This window comes from Ammospiza caudacuta, chromosome Z (genome assembly GCF_027887145.1).
Source record: "Ammospiza caudacuta isolate bAmmCau1 chromosome Z, bAmmCau1.pri, whole genome shotgun sequence".
In the NCBI taxonomy this organism is placed as follows: domain Eukaryota; kingdom Metazoa; phylum Chordata; class Aves; order Passeriformes; family Passerellidae; genus Ammospiza; species Ammospiza caudacuta.
The window spans coordinates 62,124,887-62,145,072 of NC_080632.1; the positions used below are offsets into that span (position 1 = coordinate 62,124,887).

At 34.5% G+C, this 20,186-nt stretch overlaps 1 protein-coding gene across 1 annotated transcript in view; it reads left to right on the forward strand.

The window, feature by feature from the left end:
- PAM (peptidylglycine alpha-amidating monooxygenase) overlaps positions 1-20,186 on the forward strand; it is a 115,881-nt gene that overhangs the window by 81,966 nt on the left and 13,729 nt on the right. The window contains exons 12-17 of the mRNA XM_058824089.1: positions 170-273; positions 3,088-3,275; positions 3,930-3,995; positions 4,230-4,301; positions 10,622-10,927; positions 15,616-15,745. Coding sequence (XP_058680072.1) covers positions 170-273; positions 3,088-3,275; positions 3,930-3,995; positions 4,230-4,301; positions 10,622-10,927; positions 15,616-15,745 — 866 coding nt within the window. The remainder of the gene's footprint in view (positions 1-169; positions 274-3,087; positions 3,276-3,929; positions 3,996-4,229; positions 4,302-10,621; positions 10,928-15,615; positions 15,746-20,186) is intronic.

Consider the following 20,186-nt stretch of genomic DNA (forward strand, 5'->3'; position numbering starts at 1 on the left):
GATTATGTGCTGTTCTGCTCCTGGAAGTGAGTATTGCCAAGTATTATCACAATTAGATTACGATTCAAAAGTAATTTCAGATATTAGCGCCATCCTTCTCATCAGTGTCTATTAACAGAGAGAATATTAAGTACTTTTACTGATTGTGGTGAATCATCCTCTTTTCCAGGCATTCTATCCTGTGAAATATCCAGTAGACATTAGCTATGATGATATCCTAGCAGCCAGATGTGTGTTCAGTGGGGAAGGCAGAACTACAGAAACACATATAGGGTAAATTTTATCTATTTGCTTCATTTCAGAACCTGTTTTACCAGAGTGTTGGTTATATGTAGAAATGTTTTTGTTTCATGTCTTCTTCCAAGGTAATTCTAAGAAACAGTTTCTGCCAGAATGTTTTGTTATGCTGTCTGATCTGTTTAAGATTTCACTCCACACGATGTTCATTGATGTTACTTATGTGAATATTCGCTTTACTGAAGTCTTCAGAACACTTCTGAAGTGAAGCTGTACTGCCAGATAAGTTACTCAGATGTTGGGCTGATCTGTTCTTAGAGAACGATTCAGAATATCAATTCTAGAAAATATTTTTTTTAATCACGTGACAATATTAACTGTTTATGATGAAATAATAAAACTTCACAATTCTCTACACAATTTCAAAATGAAAATGTATATAAGCTTATAAAATTCTGATATTTTGACCTATTGCAAAATCTAGCCTTAAAAAATCTGGACCAATACTGAAATTACCTTTTTTCAGTATAAAAATGTAAAGGCTTTTATGAAAAACCAGAAATTACTAATAATAAAAATAGGAAAATCTGAACTGTGTTAGTCACTGATGCGACTCAGCCGCCGGTGACAGACACAGCCCTGTAATATCAGCTGGACAAATACAGCTGTAAAAATACATATAATATAAATACTCTCTTGGCTGACTGTGGTTCTTTGAACTATAATTTAATGCATATGCAGAGAAACAAAAATAACCTGTGGAAGTCTCTCCATTCTGGGAGTGTGCACTGCAGCATTCCAAGGAAAGAGATTTTTATTCATTTAGCACCCTAAGATTGCACCACAGTGGAGGGTTAAGAATTCAACATGGATTTTTCACCTTCCAGTGAGCAGTTAAGATAGTGATGTGTAGCAGTTGGAAAAAATGAGTTGAGGTTTTTACAGATATCATGACACTAAAAACATAAAACCTTAATTTAACTGCTGACCTGTTTTCACAAGTTCAAAATGTTTCTGTCATGTTTCTTTAACTTTCCTCAGAGTAGTTCTTATTTATTGAATAATCCTTACAGTTTAAGAAACAGTCTTAGGAAAATTATGGTATTTTCTTTCAATGTACTAGTATGCTTTCAGTGGGGAAACTCACTCTCTGTCCTTTACATTACAGTAATTGTTATTATTATAATTATTATTTTACTATATTCACTATTATTTGTTTGCACTATAATGTATAAATCTATATGGTATGAATCATGCCATATTGCTTATTAGTATTATCATTATTATTTTTAGTATTACTATTATTTATTTATTGATAACTAATATTTAGTATTATTATATTTTACCACAACTTTTGCTTTGTCCCACTCTGGGGAGGGCAGGAGTGGGGCAGTGAGCAGCAGTACTTAAATGCCATCTGAAATTAAACTACTACAAATGCTTAGACACAGTAGCATGTCAGGTGAACCACAGTATGTGTAATTTCCGCATCCCATTTTCTACTGGAGTTTTAAAGAGGAAGCAATCACAGTGATGGATATTGGAGGTCCAGCAGTGAAGTTAATGCTTTCTAAAAGCTTAAGCAGAGCTTGCCCAGTTTTGTAGTCTCCAAGCGATTCCAAACTTCCAGTGCATAGAAAAATAACCAGTTTTCCTTTTGAAACAGTCTCTTCTCCCATGTTTCCCTTTCTCCCCTTTGGCTTGTGTTATTATTGTTGCTATAGTGAATAAATGAACACTGCAGAATGCTTCTGGAAAAGTCAGCACTGATGTCTTTTGCAAACAGCTAATAGAACACCTCTGTATTTTTTTATTGAGTGTAGGCTCACTGTTAAATTATGAAAGCTAATTAAAAATCTTGATGTAAACCCCTATATTATATGAACTTCTATTAAGTCCTAGCCTACTAATTTTCAGGATTGTAGCTCTAAACAAAAGGTATGAACATATATGGCAGAGGAAGAATAATACCACAGTTATAAAGAGGCCATATATACTCTGCTTCACAAAGTAATATTTTTCAGGAAAAAAACCCTTACTTGTGCCAGCTGTTTTTTTCTATTGAAGACAGGATTATGTAGCAGTAGAGAAGGGCCACTTCTGTTTCAAGTACATTCACAGCATTTATCAAAGAGCTGAATTTTGCTAGTGTTGTATCATTCCCCTTGCACTCATGTTTTTGTTACAGAAGCTTACAAACAAGTTATTCTCAAGTGTTCTTTTCTCTTTAAGAGATACTTACAATAGCTTAATATGTAACAAAAATAAATTTTTCAATATTAGAACTAGTGTGATTGACTGTAATCGAATGCACCTGATGAGGAAAGGGGGAAGATTTGTCAAACAATTGCTGAAACGAAACATATATGTTATTTGCAACAATTTCAAATTCCATTTTTCCAAGATTTCTAGAAAAGTAAGTGATTAGTAATGTAATGAATGGCACAGCTCTGTCATATTTAGTCAGAACATGTGCCCAGTTGATAAAACGGTGGGAACTGTGTGGAGTATGCTGGACAAATTAGAAGGAAGAGCTGTTTAAACAGGAGGTGCAATTTTCTCTGAAATCAAAAGCAAATTGCTAGGAAGTTCTGAGATATGTGGAGCTTTTATCTGAAGCAGATGTGGTTGTGAGTATCCTGCTGCATTTGTCTGCACTACTTTTCTCCAATATAAACCAAAATAAATTTCTGATATTCACTGCAGTGCAGGTATTTGCATGCTTTAGTTTGGGACATCTCAATATTTGATTGCAATATTTTAGTGTCCTGTTAAACAAGTTGGATTAATTAAATAATAGCTATTCAGCTGATTATTTTCTAAGTGCCACATCTTTTCTGTGCTGTGTAGGGGTACTGCCAATGATGAAATGTGCAACTTTTACATTATGTACTACATGGAAGCCAAGCATGCCGTCTCATATATGACGTGTACACAGAACACAAACCCTGAAATGTTCAGAAATATTCCACAGGAGGCAAATATTCCTATTCCAGTCAAGTCTGATGTGATGAAGATGATGCATGGACATCATGAAGGTGAAAAACACTTGTAATCCTTTTTATTCATGCTATCTTATGCTCACCGATGTATTTCTCTGTGTTGTGTTGGTATGCAGAATTTTCATAAAGAGCTAATGCAGTTCTGCATAAAATTCAAATTGCTAATCAATAAAGCATCATGGGATTCTGCTGTTGGTTCTGGTGGAAATGTCTGCTGTAGTCTTTTGTCTGTCTTTTTCTCATGCTGTCTTCCAATTTCTAACATTTTTACAGTTGTGTGGCCAGTGTGCTCTAAAGACTGGCTTCTTTTTCTATGCCAAACTTTATATTAACAGTTTCTTAATGTTTGTCTTATCTTTTGTCTATTTCCTGCAAAACTGAATCATAGCATTGCCCTCGTTTTCTAGATCCCACTGCCGTGTTATGGGAGGAATAAAATTTTTACATTGAACAGTTGTAGGCATATAAATTGCAGCAACAGTATTATCCAGAGGTAGTCTGACTGATGTGTCTGTGTACCAAGTACAAGTTGTAGTTTTTTATTTCACTTTTTTACTGTTGTAATGTTTGGTATGACTACTATGATGAAAATACCACATATTTGTCTCAGAAGGGTGATTTTTACTCAGTAGGATGGTAATTCCCTTCACATGCAGAAGTTAACATCATACTCTAAACCCATTTTTTCAGAAACCAAGGATAGTGATACAAGTTCTTTGCTGCAGCAGGACAAAAAAGAAGATATTTTGGATCAGGGTATGCACTTGCTTATTTCTATGTACATTTTTTATTTCTATATTAATTTCTACTTCTATCTTCTAATAGAATTTTTTTTTCTGATTGTTTTAATGCTGTGTTGTTCAATATTACTACTGTTTATATATAAACATGCCAAATGTTCATTTCCAAAGGGTGTTTTTCCACAGTAGGGGGATACTCAATTTCATTCCCATGCAAAAGCTAACATCATATCCTAAATCCATTTTTTAGAAACCAAGGATAGTGATGCAAGTTATTTGTTGCAGCAGGCCAAAAAAGAAGAGGCAGAGATTTTGGATCAGGGTATGTACTTATTTATTTCTATGCCAGTGACTTGTAACTATTGTCAGGCATCATTTATGCCCTTTGAACTGGATGGACTTTGACAGCATTAAATTGCTGTGTTGTGATATAGCAATGCTTAGTGCAAGCAAGAAAATGCTTTAAGTAGGTAAATAAGCAGAAGCATTATAGTAAGGCTACAAAATACAAGTAATAAACAGCACGATTATGAAGGTTTCTTTTTAGGTGAACAGAGAGGGGGAATTGTGGGAATCCACAAAATCAGAAGGTTTTGGGAAAGCTGCAAAAGGCAGGCCTCAGAGACAGCAGAACTGTGATTAGAGCTAAGCAGTAGCCATTAGATTGGTTCGCATAAAAATTATTTAAAAAGTAGAAAAGCAAGGACAAATAGAACAATGGTCTGTGTATTAACACTTGTCTAGAATAACTCCCTAAGCTACAGAAAAGTTTATCTAGCAATACATTAGGAAGTTTGAAGATTAATAATAGAGCTCTGTGCATTGTGTTTTAAGGCTTACAAGTATGTATTGTATTCAAAATAAGCAGGCATTGTTTTAACCAAAGATACGTGTGCTTATAGTGGTTGGATAGAACTATTGTCAATGTGCTTTTGCTTTGTGTGATTGGTCAAAAAACTTATAAAGTAAGTTGTAACATTAAGTTCTTGGTCTGCTGCCTGGGATGTGGGCTGCTGGCATCTTCCCATTGTCATAACCATGTAATGAGACTGATGCTGAAAAATGAAACAGCTCAAGGCACGTTCCACAGCAGTCCCGTCCCATTTGTGGTTTGTACATAGCCCCTGGTCGGTGATATATAGTGAGAGAAGTAGTACACAACAGAAAGAAAATAATATGGCTATGTAGTCTAAGGCAATTTGATGCTCTCTGATTACAGTGTGTTTTCCTCTAGACTCTTACAAGAGTTGCAGAGTGGTTCTAGGTAGTTTGGTAGTTTGATGTTGAGATCTGTTTTCCCAGTCTTTTAGGATGTACAAAGCAAAGAACTGAAGCTAAGTCTGCATATAGAGATCCTGCTGAAACTGACTGGAAATGTGGCTTGAATGTAAGGTGTGAAATATGATACAAAATAAATTCATACTCTGAGATGTTTCTAGGTAGACATGCAAAATAAATTACCATTCTGTTTGTCTAGCAAAGTAACAGTAATCATGGACCTTAATTTTGGAGTACAGTCTGAAGTACTTTAATCCAAGCATGTGTTTCATAAACAGACATGACGGAATAAAAATGTTGGGAGAAATCTTTCTGTTCAGTTAAAATATATTTTCAGGAGTTTTTGGAAAGAGAATTTTCTTTGAAGAAGGTTAAATATACATATATTGTGATGGCGCATTGACTGTAGGAGGAACTTTCTTTGTAAGAAAGTTTAACATCATAATCTGTACAAAATGGGGTCTGAATAAAGGTTACACATAAATCTCCTATTTATTACCTGTTGGATGCCTATCCCATCTTTTAATTATTTTCATATTTTTAAATTATATTTTATTATTATTTAATTATTTTTCATAATTTTATTTATTTTGTGTGGTATACTTGCATATGACTGCATGCTCATACAGAGAAGTATTTTGCACAAGGTATTTGGTACACGGCTTGGAATATTTTGCTCGGTTGTAGCTGAATCTGTGAGTTGGGAAACTGAATTGTCTGTGTTGCGTTGCATATTTTCTGTGAAGTTCTGCATTTCTAAAAAAAGCTGGTTACAATAAAAATACATTGAATGAGGTCTTTTGCATCTGGGATAGAAATCTCTGATTGGTTTAAGTGAAAGAAGGAGATACAGCTCCTCTGCTCTCTGCCCATCTCTCTTTTGTTTCCTTAAGGAGGAAAAAAAAAGGGGGGGGGGGAAGATGTGAAGGGAGGCTTGCAATGTCTTGTGGGGCAGGTGTTGAAGGGAAGAGGAAAGGAGAATCGGCATGCAGGCAGATCCTTAGTTTTTCAATAGTGTGTTTTTGTGATAATGTTACATGGCAAAACCATGGAAGCAGCATCAGCCAAGAAGGTGATGTACTTTAATGCCAGCATGGGTTACATTTCTTTCTAAAATAAATGTTTTATATAATCTACCTTTGCTAGTTTGTATATGACTCTGAGAAAAGAGAGGAACTTGATTTGGTAGGTGATTAAAAATCCTTAGGAGAAGCTTGAAATAAAAGACAAATTTGTGTTCCAGTTTTGATATGGGATGTGTAGAATGAAGTGTTTGCGACATTTTTAGATTAAGGCCAGACGTACAAGAAAATCTTCACGTTTTCAGGCTTTGATAACATGTTGAGGGCTCAGATTGTATGAGATCTCTTAAAGAGAGTGCAAAAGTGAGATAAAAGTGACAGAATCAAACCTTGGAAGAAAATACTACTAAAAGATACTAGAAGTGATATATTCTGCTAGGAAATTATAATTAAGGAGATTGAGAATAGCAGAGGATTTGCTTCTCTCTCAGCACTGAATGATCCTGCTCAAAAATAAAAGATGAGCCTTTGATTTGGTTAGGATAAGGTTATTCATTATCTTTACAAAAGCATCTTCAGCACAATACAATAGTAGAAAAGGACCATCAGATGTAAGCAAAAAAAAAGGCTAAAGGTATAAATTGCATACCTAAGCAGGAAAAGCGTACAACAAGCATGGAAAGAAGCCATTTTAAATGGAATGTTTTGGTCTTCACTGTCTGACTCTTGATTTATGTTCTCTGACAGTGTTATGACATTGTTTGACTGTAAACCAAAACATTGTTCTGTAAAAGAGTTTTGATAATGTAGAGCCACCACAAGAAGTTTAAATTTACTGGAATATGCCTGTGGATTGTTTTGCTCTTGAGATGTTGGTCTTGACAGCTATCACTTCTTCCAGAAAGAATAAGCTGCAGGTGTTTGTAGCCAATTATCTTTTCCATCGAGGAAACTGTTGATAGCATGCACCTAAGAAATGCAAGTATCTTCTCTGAAAGTGACCTAATCAAGCACTTCCCAGAGACTGCACTGCTAGATTTCAGTTTCTTCAGTAAGATCAAATTGGTGATTCACCCATGTCTTTGTCTAGTTATACTCGGGTATTTTAAAGGCCAGGCTGTCTCATCACAAACAAGACCAAGCATTGACCAGTGTTCCTTTCCTACTGAGTATCTTCAGGCAAACAACACCTCCAACTGTTCCAGCTGGTACAAGACCACTGCAAAGTAGTAACAAAAGATCATGCTTTGATGTTTGCTGGATATTGCTTTACACAGAGCAGCTTTTATTCAGAATCAATAAGTCTGCTCTTTGCTAGTTATATCTAGTAAACTTTGAACCATTTCTTAAAATTACACTGCTTACAAATATTGGAATCTGCCTGGACATCACAAGACAAGCTGAAAAAAAGTTAGATGCGCATTCAGAGTGTTGAATTTAGGGTAGGGTTGCAGACAGTGGGTAATCAGCAAAATTAAATTCTTCATCTTTTGTTCCTTCTGAATACTCTGAGTTCTGTCAAAATGCCAGGACATGGACAGGACACTTCAGCCTAGTGTTTGTGCCGCAAGTTTGGAGATACTGGTCACATTTGTAGACTTCCTGGATGTTTGTTTGATCTTTTTGTGTATGTTGAGATTCCATATTAATTTTCTCAAACACATTCATTTAAGGAAAGGATCACAGTTTCAGGGCACCTGCACTTCTGACCACTTCTGTTCTCTGATGCACACCCTTTTCCATTCATTCAGATAGTTCCTAAATATTTTAACTGCTGTGGTCACAAAACCCCTGCTTAATGTAAGCTCTAACAGGACAAGCTCATCCCTCATGTATGCCCATGTATAGTGGCTATAGTACTCAAACTGCCCTACTCTACACACCAGTGTTCAAAGGTTTGTCATATATCTTATGGTCAATGTCTCAGCTCTAGGAGAAAACCAGAACAGATCACCAACTAGAATCCCCGATTAATACCTTCCATAAAGACCACTAACTTTTCATTAAAGCATCCTGTCTTAAAAAATTATTCCCTGGGCATTTCGTGTTTTTAAGTTGAATTCTTCTGCTCTCTTTTCTTCTTGTTCTCTACTGAGCCCTATCTTTTAACAGTTTCTTTTGAAGCAGCTAATATCAGGTAAACAAAAGAACTGTTTTGTCTTCTTTTTATTTTTTCAATCAACAAGCAATATATATTTTAGAGACCGAGTTAATTATTCTGTGACAACACTCAGCAACACCAGAGAAAAAATGCCCCACTTTTGGCTGGAGCATGAAGCTGTCAAACTTCTTCACTCAAGTAAAGTGAACATATAAACTGTTAGAGTTCTGAAACCTTTGTAACAACCGTAGTATGTTGCTGTCCTTTTGCAGCCAATAATTACAAGGCAGTTGATTAGACAGTTGATACAGAACTAGGGGAAGGTAAACTGTGCAAGGATCATTAAACTTGCTTTAAAAAGGTCTGCAGTTCAAAATAGCATCAGGCTTGTTTGTTTAAAGAGACTTCTCATAGTTACATTAGGGAGAGCAGTGCTTTTTCCGCTCAGACCTCTCATTGGAAATGATTGCTTATTGGTCATCTATAGGTCTCCAGCCACAGACAAAACCGAAACATTTGTTTTGTATGACATTAATTTAATTTTTAAAATAAAAATTTTAAAAATAAAATGAGTTGGGGAAGAAAAAGCCAGTGAAGAGTATTTTAATACTAAATGTTTCCTTAGTAAAGGAAATTTCAGCTAGGTTTCTGCTTCAGCACCAGTTGATGGTTGCTTTAGTAATTAAAAATCTTCCTCAGATATGGTTTGTATCCAAAACTCCTGTGATATACTTTTGAAATGTTTGGATTTGTTTTGAATCAGTACTTGGACTTGTTAAATGACAGTATTAAGATAATGGAATGCTCTAGCTTTAAGAATTGCATTGGAAGCAAATAATCCCTATTTGTTGTATAGTTTAATGATTTTGTCTCTTCTCTAATTTGCTTTGTTAATACCACTGAAATTAGCCTTGCTACTAAAGTAATTATTTTCTGACAGACTGGGTCATCTGGGATATTTCATTTCCAAGGGCAAGGACGGCAATTCTACTCAAAATCATTGGACAGGGACTATTTAACAACATGACAGGTCCTCTAAGGATCATTTTCAAAAGACTTAATTTCCTCTGTTCCAGGCTATAAATGATGATTTCTGGTTCTGAATGGGGTTTTTTGGGTTTTGATTTTTTTGTTTGTTATGGGGGTGGGGTAGTGTTTGTTTCCTTGTTTATTTCTTTGGTTTGTGTGGAAGCTTCATTATTTATAGTTTCACCTTTCTAAAAAATGTTCTAGATAGCCTATCATAAAATAATACAATTTTTGAATTACAAGTGATTTGTGTTTGAAATAAAAGGATATCTAGTTTCAGTAACTCTTAAAGTACATTGAATGTCTCTTTCCACTCAAATGATGTAGTGGTATTTAACAGAACTGATAATAGTTTCAGGCAGCCAAGAAACTTGGTTAATAAGTTCTGTTTTCATGGTTTTTTTTGCCGTGAGCTATTGGTCTGGAATGTACTGAAATGTTTGTTGAATACCTAAGTTACAGTCATAATTTTTTTGATAGCAAGCACATTGAGAAGACAGTTTTCCCTCCACTGCCAGTTGATATCATTACTAAGGAGTGTTATTATTTGGAGGAAAAGAAGGCATATAACCCAGACTGAATAAATAAAAGCAAATTTAATGGGTCATGTCTTTTTTTACTGTGGGTGTTACAGAATCTGCTTGTAAATGGGAAATTCAGTATTCTTACAGCTTAAGCTTCTTATACAATGACAAACTTCAAAGAAATATGTTTTTAAAAGTATCATGATTGTCTATTACTATCTTTGTAAGTGAAAAATTTGATAAAACTATAGAAATTTTCCCTCTTTGATTTATAACTCTGCAGTAGCCTGGCAAATCCAGACAATTTCATCATAAGTATTCTTTTACTGAGATGTGCACACTTTTTCCTTTCCCTTTTGCTTTCATTTTCCCTTCCTCTTTTTCTCATGTTCCTTTTTCCAAAGAACATATCTCCAGAGGTGATGGATGATTCCTTGTTTGAGTGTCAGGTAAACGTGAGCATCTATATGTAATTTAAAGTCAGTAAGGATTTGACTGTATCCTTTCATACTAGAAACCTGGCTCATTCAGTTCCTGAGGCTGAAACAGTTTCTCTTTGCTACTTTTGTCACTGACTGTTTGAATAACTTTGTTACATTATACCTTGCTGAAGCCTCCTAGAACTACTCGACCTGTTATAATTGGTTTATTTTCTCTTTTACTCTTATCTTTTCTCTTTTCTGTACAGGTGATTTCTATTCACTCCTTTCTAAGCTGCTAGGAGGAAGGAGAGAGGTTGTACATGTGCATAAGCATAACCCTACAGAAAAAGCAGAATCAGATCTTGTAGCAGAGATTGCAAATGTAGTCCAAAAGAAGGATCTTGCCAGAGAGATCACAAATCATGATGAAAGGGACAATACTATTCTTGTGAGAGACAGAACTCAGAAATTCCACAGACTAGAGTCTACCTTGAGGCCACCAGAGAACAGACATTTCTCTTTACAACAGTCTAAACATGGTGAGGGAGGCTGGGAAAAAGAACATAAAGGAGGTGGGTTTGGGTTAATTTTATACAACAAAATGCAATGCAAGAGCTGTGATCCACATTAGCAAAATCTGAAGGGAATTTCAGTGGAGGCTTGGAAGTATTTTACATGATGTTCTTCCTAATTACTGAAATGTTCTCCCTCTAATTTAAAGGTATTTCACTGGGGTTCTTTCCCCCTCCATGTGTGAAAAAAGAATGTGTGCTGATGGCATAATACTAGTACTTCAGTACAGTATTATTTTCTACTCTTAGGACTTTTACTTAATGATTTTATATTGGTTATGCTAAAACAAGGTACACATAGGATATAGTAGTCACAGAAAGTGAAGAATTTAATACAACTACTGTAAAATGGTCACTGGAATAATCAGTACATTTTATGGGTTTGCTGACTACCTTGATCTGTCAGATACACAATTTTATAAAATTTATTGCTGTAATTGTATTAGATATTTTTCTCTCATTCAGAAAGAGTGGTAGGTAATCCTAAAAAATTCTTCAGAAGTAACATTTTCTGCATATTGATTTCAAATTGGGCTTGACTCTCCAAATATTCTTGTGCAGGCAGTTTTATTGTGCTATAAATATAATTTATTCCCTTCAGGTTTCTATGACAGCCATGGAATTACTGTGTTTGTTTTACCTGCATTTTGGTCTCTGTGATATTGACTGTCCTTAGCCTTACTTGCTAATGTGGAAAGCCAGATAATGCAGCATGTGATGAGTATCTCATAAAATAAGCTGATATTTGTGCATGAAAGCCATCTGTATCCATGTGCTGTAGCCAAACATGCCAGCTTTTATGTTGTAACCACCTAGACTGATGTTTCCAAGTACTTTTGTACACATATATGTATCATCCATCAACCATTTGATTTTTATTTCAGTTCATAATGTTAACATGTATTGTCTCTGCTTATAAGTCCTGTGTTTGTATTTAAAAGAAAACCAAAGGTGAGGACTTGCCAATGTTACATTGTGCAATCCAATTAAATAAGAGTCTATCAAATTATTGGCAGAGGAAGAAAAAAACAGGTGGAATGTTACTATATGCCTGACATATGTGTAAATCATAAATAATTCCATAAACCTGACTGGAATTAAATGTTCGGGAAAGTAATTTGGATAGCATTTCCTTCATGTGGATAGTTCAGTTTAGACTAATAACATGTGGTGCATACAAACAAAGAAGAAAATTCCTTTCTATTTTCACTGATCCAGAAGAGGGAATGTCAGTGAGCTGAATAAATGGCTCAATTTGACATTCCTTTTATAGCATGAATTCTAACCACAGAAAGTATTTTCTTGGATATGTCAGTAGCCATATATTCATTTGAGAGTAATTTGTTAGTGGGGGACTAATTAATAAATGAACTTTCAAATTAGGCAGTTTTGAGGTATAGGAAAAAAGGAAACTGACATTTTCCTAATAAGCATTTTGGGATATTTTTTTATGTTTATAATATCTTTATTACAGAATTCCTGACCTGCAGAAGCTGTCAATGCCATCTTTTGGTAAAAGAACTTTGTAGCAATAAAGTATTTAAGCATATATTTTGTTTCTTTTTAGATAACTATTTACATACTTAAAATCTTCTGTAAGAGAATTTTCCTCCTCAGGGGAAGAAGTAAAGTTGTCTTGATTTAATAAAAATTTATCCCCTTTGTAAAACATTTACTGAATTGAATTGAAAAAAATGTCTTAGGGCAAGACTCTGCTATTAAATTAATTTCATTGAACTGTTTAAAAATCACCAGTATTAAAATAGTTCAGTATTTTTAGTCTTGCAAATACTCCAGTTTTTAACATGTAATTGCCCTGAAGTACCAAGTACCTGAAATACCAAGTGGCGAATACAGTAGGTAAAGTTGTTATAAACGTTCAAACTATACTACTGCTCCTCCTGCACTGTGGTTAGCTTGTTAACCTAGACTAGTCAATAACCTGTCAGGTAATTTAATATCACTGCAACTAGTACAGTGATATTAAATACCCTCTAAATATGTCAAAGAGTGTAATTCTCCAATTTTCAAAACTCCTTTGTGCATTGCTTAGTTAAATTTGTCAAGACTTAAATGAGTGCTGTGATGGCAGGGAGTGCAGCATGACTTAAAGTTCGCAAAGTTAAAAGCTAGAATGATCTTCCAGGAAATTCTGGTTATTAAATTACAATTATGTTAGTAAATAAGGCACTTCTTTAGAGACTTAATTGCATGTTCTAAATTTAGGTAATTCTTTCTTGTTTTCTTCTTTTTTTAATGAAAGGAACTACTCTGAGTTGAAAACTAGAAGATCTAGTACCTAGTTTACAGATCTCATTCACAAGAACACTGGTGATCTTGTTTTTTCTAAGTAATCATAAATTACTTCAATGGGGAAAGTAATTTTCATTAGCCTCATATGAAACTGTTCCATGGACCACTTATTCTTGTAGGGAAATAAATTATAAGTCTTAGATAAAGGAAGTCTGAATTTAGTGAGTTTTGTAAAAAGCTAGTTGCCTTGAGATAAACTTGTATAAAGGACTTTCAGAATGGACTGAAAGGAAAAAGGAAATACAATACTAATAAAGAAATTTTGGAAAAATGTGATAAAATCTAAAGATTGTATTGAGGCTAGAGCTCTTGTGATTAGACCGTATGTCACTGTACATTCTTTTTATTGTTTTGATCTATCAGAAATCTTTTATTCCTTTAAGTATAAACATTTTCTATTTTAGAGTATGTGTCTTCTGAGAGACTAAATAGAGGCCAAAATAGAGGTCCTATGTTTTGCCAGGTTTTTTTTCTAGCTTTTTTTAAAAAGGCTCAGAGGCCTCGATAACATGAAACATAGACAAGCTTTTTGGAGTTTACCATAAAGGGATATTGGATGAGCAAGCAAGGAAGCAGACACTCAATTTCCATTCTCTTATTCCTTCCAAAATCCAAACTTCTGTGAATATACCTGGCACTGCACCTGCTGTGATCAACTCAACTCAACAGAAGCATGAATATATATAATTTTTTGTAACAGCTTTTCCTTAAGCTTGCAGCTTTTGTTCAGCTAAAATTTCTACAGGGCAGGATTTCTTGTTTTGGAAGTTTCTGATTACTGTCCTGGATACACTACTGTTGCTGATAGCTTGTAGGATTCTTTTAGGTCACCTACTCTAGTTTATGATATCGCAGTCCAAACAGGTAAAACATCTCCTAGTCTGCAGTAGCTTTTCAGCACTGCTTTCATATTTCTCTTGGATAGGTTGTAGAGAATGATTTTCCCTCCACTTTATTCCTGCTGTTCCTCCTCAGACTACAGCTCTTCCAAGTGAAATGCAGGGGGAAGGTGTTATCAGGACAGATGGGTTGCACAGGTGGCTTAAAGATTTTATAAAAAGTTTCCCATTAATTTTGCCTTTCATTGGAAAATTACTTCCAGGTCAAGGTGAACCCTCTCAGACTCCTTGGGGGCTGTGTTCTAAGGTCTGTGATCTGCCTTCTTTCAAAGCAGGATGCCCTGACACTTTGTGAATTTGGAAATCTTTTTCACCTGCCTAGATGGTACGCCAGTGACTGGTGTTTAGGATCAGAGCAGAACTCACAAACTTTACGTGAACTGAAAATTGCAAAGGAAAGTGTGGTTGCTTTCAAACGCACTATTAGTGAAGTGGCTCCAGTTTCACATAACTTCAAAGAAATAGCTTCTTATTTGCCACTTGGCTGTATATGCCTACATGCTAATTATGCGTTGTAAAAATACCTGAATTATGCTCAACAAATCAATTTCTGAAAGGAAGCAGTGGTGGATTTCCTAACATGTAGAAAAAAATTTAGAATTTTTTGGTTTTCATTTCTTTCTATTTTATCAGAATTAGTGAGATCTCTCTCACCGTTACTTTTTTTTTTTTTTGATAATCTAGTTCGTTTGCCTCTTAATACACTGCCGGAGCCACATGAGCAATCTCTTCCAAATAGTATTTAAGTAGGTAATCTGTGAGAAATCAATCCTTGCAGTCAACTTTCCACCACTTTTCAAATATTGAACAGTTTGCACCTTTTATCCTTCTCAGTCTGCTTTTACGTAAGAGAGATTGAAGAGACCATACTTTTATCTTTTTAATGTTAATTTCTAAAACTAAATTTCTCTCCCTTAGTTGAGTTTTACAGTTTAAGACAAATACAAGAAGTCTTCTTTTCTTAGTGTTAAAAGCTTTAATAGGAAAAAAAAATATGATTCACCTTCCACATTTCATTTAGTGATTCATGGTATTTATGTATATGATTAATGATATTTATAGATGTGGTTTTTTATCAAACACTGATAGTTAATGTTTAAATTTTCCTGCTGATTTCAATTGTATATTTTTGTAATCTTTCAGTGTAGAAAGTATTTACATAACTTCTAAAACTTCTAGAGTATGTATCCATGTATCCTTATAAGTTGGAGAAAAGAATAGAGTCAAAATCAGTTTCGACATTTGTGTCATCTATACATAGCAGGCTGCCAGTGCTTGTGCATGCTTTATTATGTTAAAACTATGCTTGGAATTGAATTGCAATGCATTGAATAGAAATACTGCATGTAAGAAAATGTCCATGTAATTCCCAATAGTCTGCACCAAATGTCAGCTAACCATATTTGGATTTTTAAAATAAATTTGCTACATTATTATATTTTTTGTTTTTTCATATTTATTTATTTATTTGGTCAGATTTCCACATAGAAGAGGCTGTGGAGTGGACTGGGTTAGACCTCAAACTAGGCCAAGTTTCTGGGTTGGCTCTGGACCCTGAAAATAACCTAGTTGTCTTCCACAGAGGTGATCACGTTTGGGATGAAAAGTAAGTAGAGGCCCTTCCCAAATGGTGAGTTAGAAGGTTGAACTCCTGTGTGCTGTTTATATACCTTCTCAAGAAAAAACAGCTTGGTGACTGACAATTCAAGCTGATGAGTTATTAAGTCTTTAGACAGTAAGAATGTGTCTCCCAGGGAAAAGAACATAGTACATTAGGTCCTTAAACTGTATGACCGTGTTAGTATGATATTCACTGTGATTAATTATCCTTACTTTTCCATGTCTCTTAGCAGGAATAATTAGCCTGGGTGAATAATGTTTTAGTATGGTATACTACAATTAGTACTTGGGTTTAAGACATGCAAAGCTTTGTCCATTCTTCTTTGTGTTTATATACACTGAAAAAAAGGGATTGTTACAAGGTACTCTCTCAAAACAAACTTTATTCTACTCATTTGATAAAATTTGCTACATTTAGCATCACTCAAAAAAAAAGTCTGAACTCTAGAATGGTGGTACTTCTAGTGTTTGTAAAATTATGTAGTCAGAGCTATATTATTTTAAGGACAGAACAATCCAATGAAGAGTACTATCTTTATTTTTACAATGTTCTTATGTATTTGATTTTTAAAATTGTTTATGTGTTTATATGGATACTTTTGAAATTGCAAGAAATACTGGGAGAAAGTTGTACAAGCCTGTAATATGTTATGTGGTACCATTTCAAATATACCCTTTAAAATTTTTTTCTTCCTTTTAAGCATCTGTTCTCCATATATATATATATTTATATATATATTTATATGTATAGCTGTAACAGTAAAGGGTACGTCTGTTTTCAAATCCTGAATAATTCATTTAAAGATAACATCATGTCTGAAAAATAGGACAGTATTCTGAACATTATTATAACAAATTATGCTTAGAATAGTGTTTCATGAAAGAAAATAAGTTACTTTGGTTTTAAGGTAAATAACATAATGCAGCAGATAAAACAATCATTTGTTTCTCATATGCGTCAGTGATATCTCCAGCTCAAGTGTATATAAATACAGACTAAATGATGCATTATATAACTTGTATTACTCAGACTTCAAGTATTGTGTAAAAGCTGGTTTTTTATCTTCCTACTCAGGAACATAAGTGCTGTTCTTTGTGTTGTTGAATAACGAATTGTAAAAATATTTGAAAATAGGCTGGTCCTTGTAACATACATATTTTTGAGTGTCTGGCAATTGAAGTATACCAACAATCCAGAGCACAAAACTTGAATTTCAGATCCAACAGTGTTGGGAAAGCCTACAGGTTTTAAACAAAACAAAAAAAAATCCCTAAAGCAGCAGGTGTGCATGATAAATCAACCATGTTGAGAGACAGATAGAACTTCAGCTTCATTATGCTGTGGCTGCAGAAGAAGATTGGAGTTGTGATATGTAGTCTAGAAATCCATGTATGTACCACCAGTGCTCAGTAACACATGGCCTTCCATAAAGGTAACTTATCATTAAATCCTAGTTCTTGAGGGCTTTTATTCCTGAGTCTTACTTTTTTTCTTCTTCTTTTTGTGGAGCATAGTTAATCAATGTATAGGAAATCTAGTGTTGATAGGGACTCTTAAGTCAGCTGAACTAGAACTCTCTAGGCCTTTCATGTAGAGTATGATGGCTTTAAAATGTATTTTGAAAACATGCCTGTTGTTAAGCTCTTGTTCCACATCTTGTCGCATGGAGAAGAGGCACACAGAAATGTGCTCACCCAGTCAGCCTTCCCTTTTTACCTTTGGGTACACATATGGGCATGGAGGTTACTTTCATTTGTTGTGATGAAAAAGGAAGAAGTAATGGGTGTTCTCATTTTTCAAGAAGAAAAAAAATGGTATTTAGAAGGGGTTTATCATGACAGTTGTATGGAGGAGGCATAAGAAGTTAGCAGACTTTTAAGTTAACTTTTATCATTAGCTGCAAATACACAGTTAATCAAATATTCTTTACCAAATTGTAAACATAAATCAATAGCCTGAAAGCCTAGAATTTATTTTCTGTTTCAATGCTTCACCAGCTTAGTATAGAAGCAAATAAAACAAAAACAATCTGTGCTGTTAAGCTTTGCACAAATGTTTCCAATGCATTATTAACATATGCCACAAAAGCTGGATGCTCATTCAGTTTAATATAGCTGGTTGAATGATCTGTGCTGTTGCAAAAGGTAACGTCAGTCTACTTTAGAGGTTATGCAGTGACAAGCACTGTAATACAGTAGCAGTTTTGCAGTGGCTGTAGCATTCCTTCAGCATATGATTTTTAAAAAATAATCCTCTTAAATAATTAAGGTTCTTCTACAGCATGGTCTCTTCAGTTTCAGAACAGTCTTTGCTGTAAGCAGCATGTATTTTGTGGAGTGAAAAACAACTATTCAGCTGGCTAAGCAGTGAATCAGCTGGAAGTTATTTTGTATTTTGTGATGAAATATGTGTGCTGTTTATCCAATTTACAAAGAACTTACTAGAGAATATCAGTTACATTCTTGTTACTGCATTCTTATCTAGGTAGGTAGGCTGAGCGTAGTATCACAATGGTGATGGGTATTGATCAAGAATAGACCTCAGGGTTGTCCTTTCAGAGGTTATGAGATCAGGTGGTCTGTCTAAATTTACTATGTAGCCCACAAGAAGGATACTAGATTTAGTAAGAAATCCTTTTCATTAATGGGCAGCAGAGGAGGGATGAGAAGTAAAAACATAAATGTGGAATTATATTGGAGTTTAAAATTAGAAGTAGTAGATAAGCAGTGGATTTTACCTGTCCTTCAGTATCAAAGTGCAGAACCTATTAGGAAACCATGCTTTAGAGCAATATGAGTACTGTGTTTAGTTGTTCTCTTCGTGTGCTTTTGGTCTTGCTGCTTTTAACCTGGAAGTAGTCAGCATTGTTTGTGTTCTTAATCTCAAGCACTGGGAAGAAAAGAGTGACTGTGATTTTGTAGCATTCTAGCCATTCTCCTAGAAAAGAAGTTTGACAGGGAGAAGATGAATGGAAGATCACTCCCATAAACTCAAGTTCAATAGAATTTCTCTGTGTACCATACAATCTCTTGTTTACACTGAAATTACTTAGTTCCCAGAAGAGCTGGGCATAGCAGGAAATACTTAGGCGTCTAGACAGCACCATTACTAAGAGCTACAATCATAACAAGGGAAGCCACTAATTATTTTTAGTATAGATAGTCAGTTCTGCATCACTAAGATTCTTTTCTTTGATAATTTGTGTAGATTTTCTGCAGTTATCTATGTACATTAAAAATAATGTTAGTTCACAGTTTGGTAATCCATAGCTAGGGCAAGACCTTATGAGTATTAGACTCCCTTTAAAATTTCAAAATTAAGAGAACTTGTCATGGCAGATGACTGTCATGAATGGTAAAGAATATAACAGCACCTGCTGAATAATATTCAAACAAGAAGGTATACAATACCAGTATAGGCCTTTGTGTGTCATTGCCATTTATCCATTGTCTTCCTCTACATGATGGCAGAACTCTGGGGAGAGTTTTAGTACCTTTCACCTTTGGTTTAACCATTCATAGTCAAAAGGATTATTTTGGCATTAGATAATATTTCTACCAGAAATTCAGTAGTTACAGATAGTTACTATATGCAATGGCATTATCTAAATACTATTTTCTAATCATAGCCTATGCAGAAATCTAAACACGTTCTGTATGGATTTTTCTAGTTATGTATAAAGCCAATATTGCTTTTCCACATTAAAAATTCTAGACATATAAATATTTAATGTAATGGAGATGTGAGACTGTTATAGCTGTACAATACATAGTTTTAATGGCTTTATTCAAAGCCTTCTCTGTGACTACAAAGTATATTCTTGTTTACCAAGTAGCATAAATCATGGCTGGATTTCTCTTGGGATTTACAAATAGATTTAAGAATACAAAGTGGGAGCAGGGAATGGGCCTTGTATTCAAGCATTTTTCATTCACATCAAACACTATGCTCTAACATTTAGCCTGAAATATTGTTCAAAATATTTTACACTCTGTTTACCTTCATTAAAAACTGAACATATATTTTAACAGGTTAGAGTAAGAGCCAATGTCTCTGTAAGGATACAGCCAACTATATTTTTATTTTTTTGAAGCATATGATAATTTCATGCCTAGTAAATGTCCTCTGGAAAGTTTATCCTGATTCTTAATGTATGAAATAGTGACATGTACAAATGTTTTTTATGAATATATTCCGTGTACCTTGAAAATTGAGCGCAATTTTGTGCGATGAGGCGGAATGCACATAATATCCTATAGTCTTGTGTAAGCACACTGTGAAAATAATAAGAACCATAAGAACTAAATCTTGTAGTAGTAAGCTCTAGCAAAATACTGAAATGCATATGAAAAAAGAAAAAGCAGAAGACATACAAACATGCATAGACTGCCTTAGATGGTACAAAGCACCATAGAGACATACCTGG